The sequence below is a fragment of the Corapipo altera genome, unplaced genomic scaffold (assembly GCF_003945725.1).
Source record: "Corapipo altera isolate COAL_440 unplaced genomic scaffold, ASM394572v1 138, whole genome shotgun sequence".
Lineage (NCBI taxonomy): Eukaryota > Metazoa > Chordata > Aves > Passeriformes > Pipridae > Corapipo > Corapipo altera.
In genome coordinates, this window is record NW_020885036.1 from 57,006 (window position 1) to 68,920 (window position 11,915).

At 58.9% G+C, this 11,915-nt stretch overlaps 2 protein-coding genes across 2 annotated transcripts in view; both read right to left on the minus strand.

Moving 5' to 3' along the window:
• The window catches only part of ABHD17A (abhydrolase domain containing 17A), a 6,413-nt gene extending 5,760 nt beyond the window's left edge, over positions 1-653 (minus strand). The window contains exon 1 of the mRNA XM_027668320.1: positions 574-653. The gene's annotated coding sequence lies outside the window, so the exon portion shown is untranslated. The remainder of the gene's footprint in view (positions 1-573) is intronic.
• A 1,629-nt stretch (positions 654-2,282) lies between these two features.
• LOC113959355 (AN1-type zinc finger protein 5-like) lies at positions 2,283-11,316 on the minus strand. Its single transcript, XM_027668307.1, has 6 exons — positions 11,086-11,316; positions 9,928-10,093; positions 8,823-8,904; positions 7,893-8,011; positions 6,368-6,478; positions 2,283-4,662 (listed from the first exon to the last, which is right to left on the minus strand). The coding sequence occupies exons 2-6, from the start codon at positions 10,076-10,078 to the stop codon at positions 4,514-4,516; spliced, it is 612 nt and encodes a 203-aa protein (XP_027524108.1). The 5' UTR covers positions 10,079-10,093; positions 11,086-11,316; the 3' UTR covers positions 2,283-4,513.
• Between the last annotated feature and the right edge of the window lie 599 nt (positions 11,317-11,915).

Sequence of the window (11,915 nt, forward strand, 5' to 3'; positions counted from 1 at the left end):
CCCCACACACACTGACTGTGGGACCCTCACCCCACACACACTGACTGCAGGACCACGGCACCCCCACCCAACAGCCAGAAGAGGGGGGGATCCACACTGCACCCACCCACTGCCCCATGTGGGACCCCCCCTCACCACTGAGCAGGGGGTGCTTCCCCCTCCACTGACAGGCACGGGACCCCCACCCCATCACACTGACCAGGGTGGGACTGTGGGACCCCCCCAGACACACACTGACTATTCTGGGACCTCCAAAAACACACACTGATAAGTTCCCCCCCCATCCACTGTCCGCTGTGGGACCCCCCAAAAACACACACTGACCGTTGTGGGACCCCCCCTCAAAAACCACCCGCTGACTGCGGTGGAACCCCCCAAAAACCACCCACTGACCGCTGTGGGACGCCCCCCAAAAACCCCCCACTGACCCCTGCCGGCCCCCCCCAACCGCCTCCCCTCCCCGCCCCGTGCCCCCCCCCTCACCCCACCGGCCCCGCACTCTCTCCCCCGCTCACCGCGCGGCCTCCCCCCGGCAGTGGGTGCCCCCCCGCCCTGCCCGCGCCCTGCCGGTACCTGCACATCGTCCCCGGGCCCCCCCGGCCCCGCTCGCTGCTCCCGCGGCCGCTGCGGCCTCCCAGGCGGGGGCGGCGCTGGCCCCGCCCCCGGCCGGAAGTGACGCCATCGCTTCGCGCCCCGTTGCCATGGAGACGGCGCGGCCTCATGCCGGGCTGGATGGGGGGTCACAAACCGGCTCTTCCCCGGTCATTGAACCCCGAGATGGTTGTGTTTAACTTATACAGCCCCCTGCGGATCGCCCAGGCCAACCCTCTGCCGCGGCAGGGGCAGCCGGAGCGGGTGACACAGGAGCCGGGGGGGCTTGGGATGTCTCCAGAGAGAGGGAATCCACGCCCTCCCTGGGCAGCTGTTCCAGGGCTCTGAACACCCTCCATGGGAAGAAGTTCTGCCTTGTGTTGAGGTGGGACTTGTTGTGGTTCAGTTTATGGACATTGCTGCTCATCCTGTCATTGGGCGCCTCCAGAAAGGGTCTGGCACTGTCCTCAGAGACCCCTTGGATGTATTTGTGTGGATTGATGAGATCCCCTCTCAGATGGGATATTTGTGTGGATATTTGTATGGATTGATGAGATCCTCTCTCAGCCTTCTCCTCTCCAGACTGACCAGGCCCAGCTCCCTCAGTCTTTCCTCATAAGAGAGGTGCTCCAGACCCTTCACCAGCTTTGTGGCTCTACTGGACCCTCTCCAGCAGCTCCTCGTCTTTCTTGAACTGTGGAGCCCCGACCTGGACACAGCTCTCCAGATGTGCCTCCCCAGGGCCAAGCAGAGGGGCAGGATCCCCTCCCTGACCTGGACATGCTCTTCCCAGTGCACTCTGGGAATTCCATTGGCCTCCTGGTCCCAGGACACACGGGTGGCTGTGGACAACTCATCCTCCACCAGGACCCCCCAGTCCCTCCCCACAGAGCTGCTCTCCAGCTGGTCACCCCAAACCTGTGCTGGCACGTGGGGTTGTTCCTCCCCAGGAGCAGGACCCTACACTTGCCCCTGTTGACCCTCATTAGGTTTCCCTCTGCCCAATTATCCAGACTATTAATGTCCCACAGAAGGGCAGCTCAGCCCTCAGGTGGATCAGCCACTGCCCCAGTTCTGTCTCAGCAAACACTGAGGGTCCATTCCACTCCCTCTTCCAGGTCACTGATAAATAAGTTGGACCAGGCTGGGCCCAGCTGATGTCTGGGGAACCCCACTGACCACAGGCCCCCAGCTGGATTCTGGATCAGGACCCCCTGAACTCTGCCATTCCCCCAGTCCTTCACCCACCTCAATGTCCACTCACCCAGCCCACAATTCCCGAGCTTTCCAACCAGGATGTCACAGGAGGCAGTGCCAAAAGCCTGGCTGAGTCCTGGTGCCAAAGGCTGCTCAGATCCCCCTGCATGGACACAGGGAGGGGGGGAGGTGTTTGGGGCCTGTCCCAAACCCCCTTCCCTGTTCCCGCTCCAGCCCCATGAACACAGCAGGGGGATCTGGGGGAACTCAGGGCCAGGGGGGAAGAATCCCAGACTTTACCCAGAGTAGTCAGGGTTGGAAGGGACCTCTGGAGTCCAGCTCCTGGGGGTTGAGATCCCAGGAGTCTGGGTGCTGGGAGTTAGGGATTATCCATAGGGAAACTGAGGCACAGAGCCCCAGGGCCACCCCGGAGAGCCCAGAGCCAAGTGGGGCCCACACAGAACATCCCTGCCTGTAACAAAGCACCCACAGCATCCAAGCAAACTAGACTGTGTTGTATTTACACTCATGGAGAGGGAGGGAATAACAGGGAGAAGGTGGGTGGTGGAGAAGCTGGAAGGTGGCTGTGGGCTTTCCCGCCGGATCCATGGGAGCTGCTGCACCTCCCTGGAGCTCGTGGCCCTCGGGAGAACACAAGGCAAGGGCTGGCTGCAATTCCTGCTCCCCCTGAGAGCCATGGATCATCCTCAACAGCAAACCCAGCCCAGGGGTGTCCAGGAGTAACACCTGCAGCCACTGGCATGCTCTGGACATAATGTCCACATTATCCAGGAGCAAAAACCTGAGGGAAAGGCTGGCAAGGGGCAGCTTCCCTCCTCTCTGTGCTGGAGGGGGGTTTGCATGAGTTTTGGAGGTCGGGGCCCTCCTGATAACACTGCAGGACGGCAGTGCCCACAGAGCACACACTGCTCTGGCTGGATCACACTGGGAAACCCAACACTCAGGAGGATCCCCCCTTGCTGAAGGATCCCTGCCACAATTGCCAAGAGAAAGGCAGGAAAACAGCACTTGGAAGGAAGGATTGGCCATGATCCTCCCCCTGCTGCTCCCTGGGGCTCTGCTCTCCAACACCCAGGCAGACACTTCCCAAGGGTGGCACAGCCAGCAGTGGGGCAGAGTTGCTGCTTGTCCCCTGGGACACATGCAGGGTCCTCTGCTTGTAACACCAGAGCCCCACAGCTGCTTCCCTGCTCCTGGTATTCCCAGGAAGCCCCCGGGTGTGGAGGTGGCTGTTGCTGTGCCCCAGGAGCTGCTGCCCCACCTCGTGCTGCATCCCTGAGGCCTTGTGTCTTCCCAGCAGCCCCAGAGCCCTCCAGAGGCTCCTTGTGGGCTGATGCCAAGCTGGCATTTGGCTTTCCCTAAACCTCCCTACATGTGTGCCAGTGTGAGTACCCCAGAGCCCTTCAGGTGCTTTTTGGGGTGCTCAAGTCCTCTGAGCGTGTTCACTGTACCCCAAAGCTCCCCCTCTGCCTTCCCTGGCACCCCAGAGCCCTCCCTGAGTCTTCCACCAGTCCAGGAAACTCTCTCAGTGGGCCCAGAGCTCTCCAAGCACCTCTCCCTGCTCCCTGGGGCTCTCCATGGGCGTTTCTGAGCCCCTGCCTGTGCCTCCCCGGGACCATCCTCGTTACTGTTCCTGTGCCCTGCAGCCCCTCCACGTGCCTTTCCCTGTGCCCAGTTCCCTCTGTGCGGCTTTTGGAGCATGAGGGAGGGAGGAGGAGGCAGGAGAGAGGGCAGCTGGGTGGGCTCCCTGAGCTGCCCCCGGGGGAGGAGGGGACCCCGCTGTCACCTGGGGGCAGGGACAGGTCCAGAAGCAGAGGTGTGGGGACCTGAGCTTTGTGCACAACCCTGATGAGAGCGACTCGTGTAAGGCAGAAGGCAGGGAGAGCGGGGAGAGGGGAGGGGAGAGAGGGGACACAAACCTTGCTGGGGGAGCGGCCGAGGTTCTCCAGGGGTGTTGGAGCACAGGAGGCTGGAGCAGGGGTGTCCCTGGCTCCCTCCCTGTGGAGAGAGGCACGAGGCAGTGAGCGGAGCCTCTTCCCAAAGGTCCTGCCCTGCCCACGTCATTCCAAGCCACGAAATCACTCCCCTGTGCCAGCCCTGCTGCTCAGTCCCCTCAGGGCTTCTCCAACACAGGGTGGGGAGGGGGATTTGGGGCGTCAGAACCACGGAATCAACTTTGCTGCATCAGAGCCCAAACACCTCCCGGGGAGCAGACGGCAGCCTGGCTGCCGGGATCCCCCAGCTCCCGGGATTGCAGGAGGTGGGGCAGAGGGAACAAAGTCCAGAGGCTGCTCAGGGACTCTGGCCACCAGTCCTGGGCGGCTCACGGGACTCGGAGCTGCCGGGAAGGGAAAGCCCAGATGCTCACACCGCAGAGCACCCGGAGAGAGGCGAGTCCCAAGGTCTTTAGCACTGGAGCAGCGGGGCAGGACGGCCCCTTTTCCTTTGGGAAGCTGGTTGAGAACACATCGGCTGAGCTGTGGCTGTCGGACAGGCAGGAAGGGAGAGGAGGAACACCGACTGACTGCCCAGGAGGTGCGAGGAGACCCCATGTCCCGGTGCCGGTCCGTGTGCGCTGCCGGAGTCACCCTCGCACCACCGCTGGGGCCGGGAGGAGGAGGGGAGGAGGAGGAGGGAGGCTGGGAGGAAGGGGAGGAGCACCAGGCCGCCCTGCTGGCTGCAGTTCGAGCTGCTCAGGCCCCCTTCACAACTTCTGGATCTTCTCGGCGATAACGATGGGGTTTTCCTTGCGGATCTTCTCGGCAGCCTCTGCCTTGTAGTCGTAGGGGCAGGCGTGCATGTCGGAGTACCGGTGGATGGCACAGAACAGGTTCCCGCAGCGGCAGTCGAAGCCTGAGGGCAGGAAGAGCACAAACAAAGCCACATCAGGCCCTGTCCAGCCGGGCAGGAAGGCGGCAGGGCCCCCCCCAGCTCCTTCCTGCCAGGCCAGGAAACGCCACCAATGCACACAGAGGAGGGAGGGGGTCACTGTCCCCCCCAGGCCAAAGGGACTCAGTGTGGGGGAAGAACACTGGTGGCTCTTTGCCTTCCCCTGGCTCAGCAGCTCCTCGTGCTCTGGGCAGCCCCAGCTGTCACAGCTCCCAGAGCAGCTGCTCTCTGTGTTCCCCAGGGACAAGGGACATGCCAGGCACTGCAGTGCCAGATTGCTAATCCAGGCCAGGCTCCCCAGGCAGCCCAAGCTGGAGCTGAGCCCTCGGAGCCAGTCCAGCTCTCCAGGGTCACACAGCAGCATCTGGACTGACCAGCAGTGAGCAGCAGGACAGTCACCACACTGGGATCACTTTCGAGCTATTTGGGCTTCAAAATTCCTAATTTAGTCACTTCACTGGTGGACAGTGCTGCTCAGAGTGCTTCCATCAACACAGCACACTGGGAAACTCAGGCAGGGAGCAGGGATGTGCTGTAGGACAGCAGGGAATCGTGCTGGCAGGGAATCCTGCTCTGTCCCTTCTCATCTTTCCAACTACAGCCCACAAACACCTTGCTCCGAGGTGCCAGTTTACTCCTGTTGGAGAAAACTAATTTTATCCTAAATAATGCCCTGAATACACAGGACTTCTCTGCAAGCTGAATCCTAAAGGAGGAAAGTTCTCACAGCTTGAAGTTCTTAAGGAAACACTCATCCAGGAAAACCATCCTCCCTGCAGATCCAAAGGCTGGGCATAGACTACCCTGCCCAGTTCCAGGTTTATAAACCCACACTGATTCTAGGACAGCACCCTCAGATCTCCAGGCAAGCTCAGGTTCAAATTTCTCAGTCCAGACTTTGCCAAAGCCTCTTACATCCATGAAAACAGCCAGTCCCTGGCTGCTGGATGCACTACGGAAGCTACAGAGGCGAGTGCTCCGCTGGGCCAGCGTGACCTGCACAGCTCCCGAGTTACCTTTTTCAGGGAAGCACAAAATGCCAGAGATAATTTAGGGGAATGATGTTTTTATGAACAAACCACAGCCAAATTATTTGCTTCACTTTCCAGGGGCAGTTTTCCCATCGATAGCACTGACACCATCCCTGCACAGCCCTCTCCAGCTTTCCAGGCTGGATGCTGAGAGCCATCCTGCTCTCAGGAAGATAACAGTGGAAATCAGGCAGCATTAACAACTGGGGTGAGTCTTGGAGAGGGATTTTCCATTTGGATCCAACTCGTTCCATGTCCCTATTACAAAAGCTTTACCACAGACCTGAACAGGAGCCGACTCCGACCTGCTCTGCCTTCACTCTCCGGCAGCTTTTGCCAAAGCAGCAGGACCAACCCGAGAGGTGCTGCTGCATCCAGTTCTGCAATCCTGCATCCCAAGGCTGCCAGGACCCCAGTAGGGAGTGGGATGTTCCCCAGGCTGCTCCCTCAGCCAGTGCTGCCGCAGGTCAGAGCTCTCCTCTCAGCCCCCCGGCAGCACCTCGGCTTGGGGATGGGTTTGTGGGGAACCTCCAGCCACTGCCCCTCTGAACCACCAGAGCACGAACAGAGCTGCCCCCAGGGCTCTCACACCACACTGCTGAGGCCACAGCCAGGTTTGCCCAGGGCCAGGGACTCACCAGTCAGCCCGATCTTCTTCCGGCAGGTGAAGCAGCGATTCTTCTTGGGTTTGGGTTTCTCCGCAGGGGCCTTGCCCTCAGCTGTGTTCTGGGATATCTCAAGCAGGGTACCTGAAACAGGGGCAAGAGTTTTGCTGCCCTTCTTGATAAAACCAAGCATTTGTATTACTGCAGGAGGTGCTCGAGGCTCTAACTAAATTCTGGGTCTCTGCCAGACCCTCTGTGTGCACACTGCCCTGGCTGACAGACCCCAGACTGGGAGATCTGCCTCGTTCCACGGAGATCTTACACCTCACACAGCCTCACATTTTCTATTTCAAATGCCTTAAATCCAAGGCTGGAGTGGCCACTGGGCAGTCACTACAGCTCAGCTGCTGTACAGCAACACTACTGTCAGCTGAGCCCACAGATAATCTTTGCAGGGAAAAAAAAATAGTTAACCCCTTGTAAGTACTACTAATTATTTTTGCTGGCTCTTATGTAAGTGTTCCCCATATGTAGGTCTCAGAATGCTTTACACAGATATCCATCACTGCCTCTAATCTACCAAAGGGAAAACTGAGCTCTGAAAGCCAGATTGTTAAAGGTCACTGATGCTTAGCAGGATTTCCTCCAGTACCTAAGCAGGTTAGAGAAGTCAACAGGAGGGAGGAGCTCTGGCTGCAAACAGATACACACCTGCAGTGCAGGCTGCTCTGAGGAGACAAAACAGTCAGAGACAGCTTTGTGAAGCTGACCCTAAGCAGCTTCCTAAAAACCACAGAGTCAGAAGAAAGGGACAGGCTCTCCCAAGCCTGTTTCACCACACAGTCTCTCACCTCGCTGTTGTAAATTGTCTCCTGGGCTTGCAGGCCAGGGATTACCAAACCCAAAATGCACAGTCATGTGCAGTGACTAGAGCCAGTTTTTTTAGCAACTAACAGCTCCTGGGATTTTTTTTTAGCTTTCAGTGCAAGCTGTCAGCTGAACCAAAGGAGGGTGTCTCTGCAGAATCACCTGGTTATGGCATCAGCTGGAGGATGTACCCGCTGGGCAGTGCCCCCTGTGCTCCCCAATCCCTCTGGGGGGGAAACACCCCCTCGAGGGACAGGTACCCCCAACACAGGGGTGACACCAACCAGGCCCCACTGTGTCGGCACTGTCACAAACACGTCTCCTCTCTCCCATAACTCTGGTGGATCCCTGTCCCTCCCTCCCTCAGAGCTGGCAGGGGAGTGCTGCCAGCGACAGGCCGTGGGCCGCTCCGGGCTCGCTGCCATTCCCCGGGAGAGGCGTCATGGAAGATTATCCTCCTGCCAGCGACGCCGGGGCTGGCAGCTCCTCAGCCCTCAGCCCACAGAGCCACCTCTATCAGCCTGCCCTGGGGCACAGCATTTGCTCTCCTGTCTCACAGAGGAGCTGTCTCCTCCTCAGCTCTCTCTCCAGGTGTGTGAGGGGACGCCTGTCCCCTGGGGTCAGTGGCCAGTGCTGCTCAAACCAACTCTGAGATTTGTGTCACTCACACTTGTGCAAAGGCCAAACCGACCTGACGAGGAAGATGCTGATGAGGCTTCTTCTGTCTTGCTGAACTCCTCTGTCTCAGTGCTGGTTTCCTCTCTGGATATGCTCATGGCCGTCATCTGATGGGTCACAGGAGTCTGAGCACTGGGAGCATTTGCAGCAAGCGAACGAACAAAGAGCAAACACAAGGGTTTTCCTTTGATGAACAGTTATGTGGGAGAGACCTCCAGCCCATAAAGTTAATTTCCTTATATTCAGAAGTAGGTCAGGAGTACAGCAGACCTGAGATTTGGGATTGCCCTAGAGATCTGGGATCAAAGTTCTTTACAGGCATACATGGAATGAACCTGTGATGATTTCAGTTTCCTTTTGTACCCAATTATATCTCACAGCCAAGGCTATAGCTCCAAACAAGTCCAGGAACAGGGTAACAGAGTTATGAGTCAGGACTGTAACGTGACAGAGCTCAGTGCAGCTCTAACATCCTTCCCATCAAACGTGCCCGAGATCTCTAATCCTGCTGTCACAGCTTCCAGACTGGGTCACCAGCAGGTGCTTTCACTTGAAATCCTGCAATATCCCGAGCTGGAAGGGACCAAGTTCATCATCAAGTTCAACTCCTGGTTCTGCACAGGACAACCCCAAAAATCCCACCACTAAGGACTGAGTAGAGACTGAACAGCTGAACACAGGCAGTGACAGAGCAGCTGCACTGGCTCCAAGAGAACCAAGATACCACTTGATTCATTACCAACCCCCTGGCACCTCACTCTACACATCATCATCATCTTCACCAGGGACATCTCAATCTTCCAGATAAACCAGGGTCACAGTGAGGAGTTTGATCCAGCTCATTTACCCCTTGGCCACATGACAGGTGACACCCTGTCCCCTGTGGGCCAGAGCTGGATTTTAGCAGGGCTGTAGATCCCCTGCCCCCAGACTATGCCCCTACCTGGCTTTTGCATCCTCAGGTGTGGAGTCTCCCTCTGCAATTGCTTCAGAAGCCATGGGGCTGCTGCTGGGACCACTGGGAGCTACGAGACAAGACCAGTCTTGGTAAAGCCTTTGAAAAATGCCAGCAAGTTCCTCGTGTTCTTGACAGCCAAGGAGAAAGCAGGAGGAGTGTTCAGCAGTCCTTAAGCTCCTGCTCCCTCCTGGAGCTGGGAGGGCACACCCCAGCTGGGATCATTCCCATATCTCTATTCCTACGCCCTCCCCTCCGAATTTGTGCCCAGGTCTCTGTGGGGGTAACACATCAGGGCAGTCTGGACCTTGAACCAACATCACTCTGCAGCTTCTCTGAGGTGGAAGAACCAGATCCTCTCCCAGCTTCAGCAGACACAGGTTGGTTTGTGTCAGCTGAGGGTCTAAATTGGGGGGTCTAAGAAAACTCTCTGCCAGGAAAAGCCGTGTTCCTGATGCATATTTTGGGGGGAGTAACTCAAGGAAAGCCACGATCACACTCAGGAACAAACTGTGGAAGAGATCTGGGAAGAATTTCTCACTGTGCAAAGCCTGTTCATGGAGCATCTGCATGAACTCCCAGCAAAAAAAAACCCACAACCCTGCTCACAATGGAGAGAGCATCTTCCCTCTGTTCCCAGCTCTGGGATGTACCAGGAAACAAACTTTAGGACATGGATTTTGGTTGTCAACACTGTTAAGGTAAGAAAATTATACAAACTCAGTTCTTCCCAAATAAAATGCCATTGTGGGGATCTATGGGGTTCCCAGCAGTCAGCACATAACTTAGGGAGCAGGGAACAGCTAAAAGTGGGGTCACCATTAGCACAGGTGAAGTTTTACAGTTTACTGGAAGGTGCTGACTGGGAGAGGGCTTCACAAACTGATGGGACCGTGAAGGAAACAACTGCCCCCCTTACAGGGAACACGAGTGCTCAAGGATCTTTGATTTAGAGCCTTGGGTCTCCATGGAAAGGGACAGACACGGCTTTTCTAGGAGGGGGTGAACGTGCTGGTGGCCAGTACCAGTTGCTGAAGAGAGTTTGCATCCAAACCCCCAATTTAAGGCAGATTTCTCAGAAAAAACCCTCTACCTGGGGGGCTTATCCGGTCACTGCTCTGCTGCCTCTGCAGGAACTCCTTGTAGCACACGGAGCACATCCCGTTGGTCCGGGGGCTGCCATAGAACCCGCAGCCCGTGGTGCACAGCAGGGGCACCTGGGTCTGGTTCGTCTCCTGAGCCATCCTCGCCCCTCCAAGCTGCAACCAGGAATAAAACCGGGACAGCTGTGAGGGCCATTGTTCGCTGCAGCTGCTCAGGAAGGAGCACAAAGGATCCCGAGAGAGCCCAGTTCCTGCACGTGCACCACAACACAACCCCAGGCCCTCCAGCACAGGGCACTCGGGGCTCCCAAAACCCCTGTCCTGGGGCCCTGGGCCACCCAGAGCTGCCAGGAGCTGCCCAGAGCCAGCCTGGAAAGCCCAACAGGAACTGGCTCCTGGTTCTCCCTCCTGTCCCACGAGGCTCCCGAAATTCCTGGGGGCAGACAAGCACGTCAGACCTGACCAGTCCCCTCTCCATCAGCACAAGAAGTGCCACCATAGCACTGCTAACGACCCTGGGAGCACCGGCACGGAGCTGCCCCTCAAACTCCCAGTCAGTCACATTCTGGGTTTCATTTCGAGCCTGTCTCAGTTTTTTAATTCTCAGGAGGATGACGCAAGCGATGCAAAAAGAACCCACTGACATACGTGGGTAAGGGGAACGTGAGCGTGGTTAGGCTGGAAATAAGGATGAGGGTTTCTTTCCAGCAGCAAGATGTGATTCAGGAACACCTTCCCGAGGAACAGCTGACACAGTGAAACCTAATTTTAAATTTAATAATAATTCCTCTCTGGATCGCGCACAACCCCAGGAACTCGCCCCTTCCAGCCACACACGATGGAGCATTTACAGGGCCAAACCCACCGCAGGGCTCCAAATGAGAACCATGAGGAGCAAACAAAAACCACACACCATCCCAACGCGTGTGTGGACAACGTGGCTGTGGCCGGTCCGGCTGGGACACGGGGGGAGGATGTGAACAGGACCAGCTCGGGCACAAAGCGCTGGCACCGCGAGCCCCCAGCAGCGCTGCCTTTGTGGGACGCACAAAGTCCCCACCACCTCCCAGCCACTTCCTTCCCCGCTCCTACAAAACTCGCTCCCTTTACTCCGAGGGGAATAAACAAGAGGAACGCGAAATCATTACCCTGCCAGGAGCGCTCCCGTGGGATGGACCCGCACCAGCCCCGGTCGGGCTCAGCTGGGGACGGGGGGGGTCTCCGCTGCGCTCCCGGGGGTCCCTCGCCGTGCTCAGAGCGGCGCTGCCATCCCCGCACCGGGATCACAACGGCCTCTCCTCGGGCAGCCCGGGCGGATCCTCGGGGGGTCCCGGGTGGATCCCTTGGGGGTCCCGGGTGGATCCTCGGGGGGTCCCGGTGTGGATCCTTTGGGGGTCTCGGGTGGATCCTCGGGGGGTCCCGGGTGGATCCCTTGGGGGTCCCGGGTGGATCCTCGGGGGGTCCCGGTGTGGATCCTTTGGGGGTCTCGGGTGGATCCTCGGGGGGTCCCGGGGTGGATCCTCGGGGGGTCTCGGGTGGATCCTTTGGGGGTCCCGGGGTGGATCCTTTGGGGGTCCCGGGTGGATCCCTTGGGGGTCCCGGGGTGGATCCTTTGGGGGTCCCGGGGTGGATCCTCGGGGGGTCCCGGTTGGATCCTTTGGGGGTCCCGGATGGATCCCTCGGGGGTCCCCGGCTGCCACACGGACAAACCTTTCAGGAGGAGCCGCTGCCGATGGCGCGTCCCTGCGGAGAGAGCAGGGCCCGGCGCTCAGCGCTCCCCGAGCGCCGCTCGGCCCAGCCGGGCGGGACGGCGCGGCCGAACCCCCGGGAGCCGCTGAACCCCCCTGTGCCCGGGCAGGACCGGCGGGGGCAGCCGGGACCCCCCGCCCGGCCTTGACGACCTCCCCCGCCCGCCCCGCTCCGCTGGGCCCCGGCTCGGCCCCCCCGCCCGGCCCGGCCCGGCCCGCGGCGCCACTCG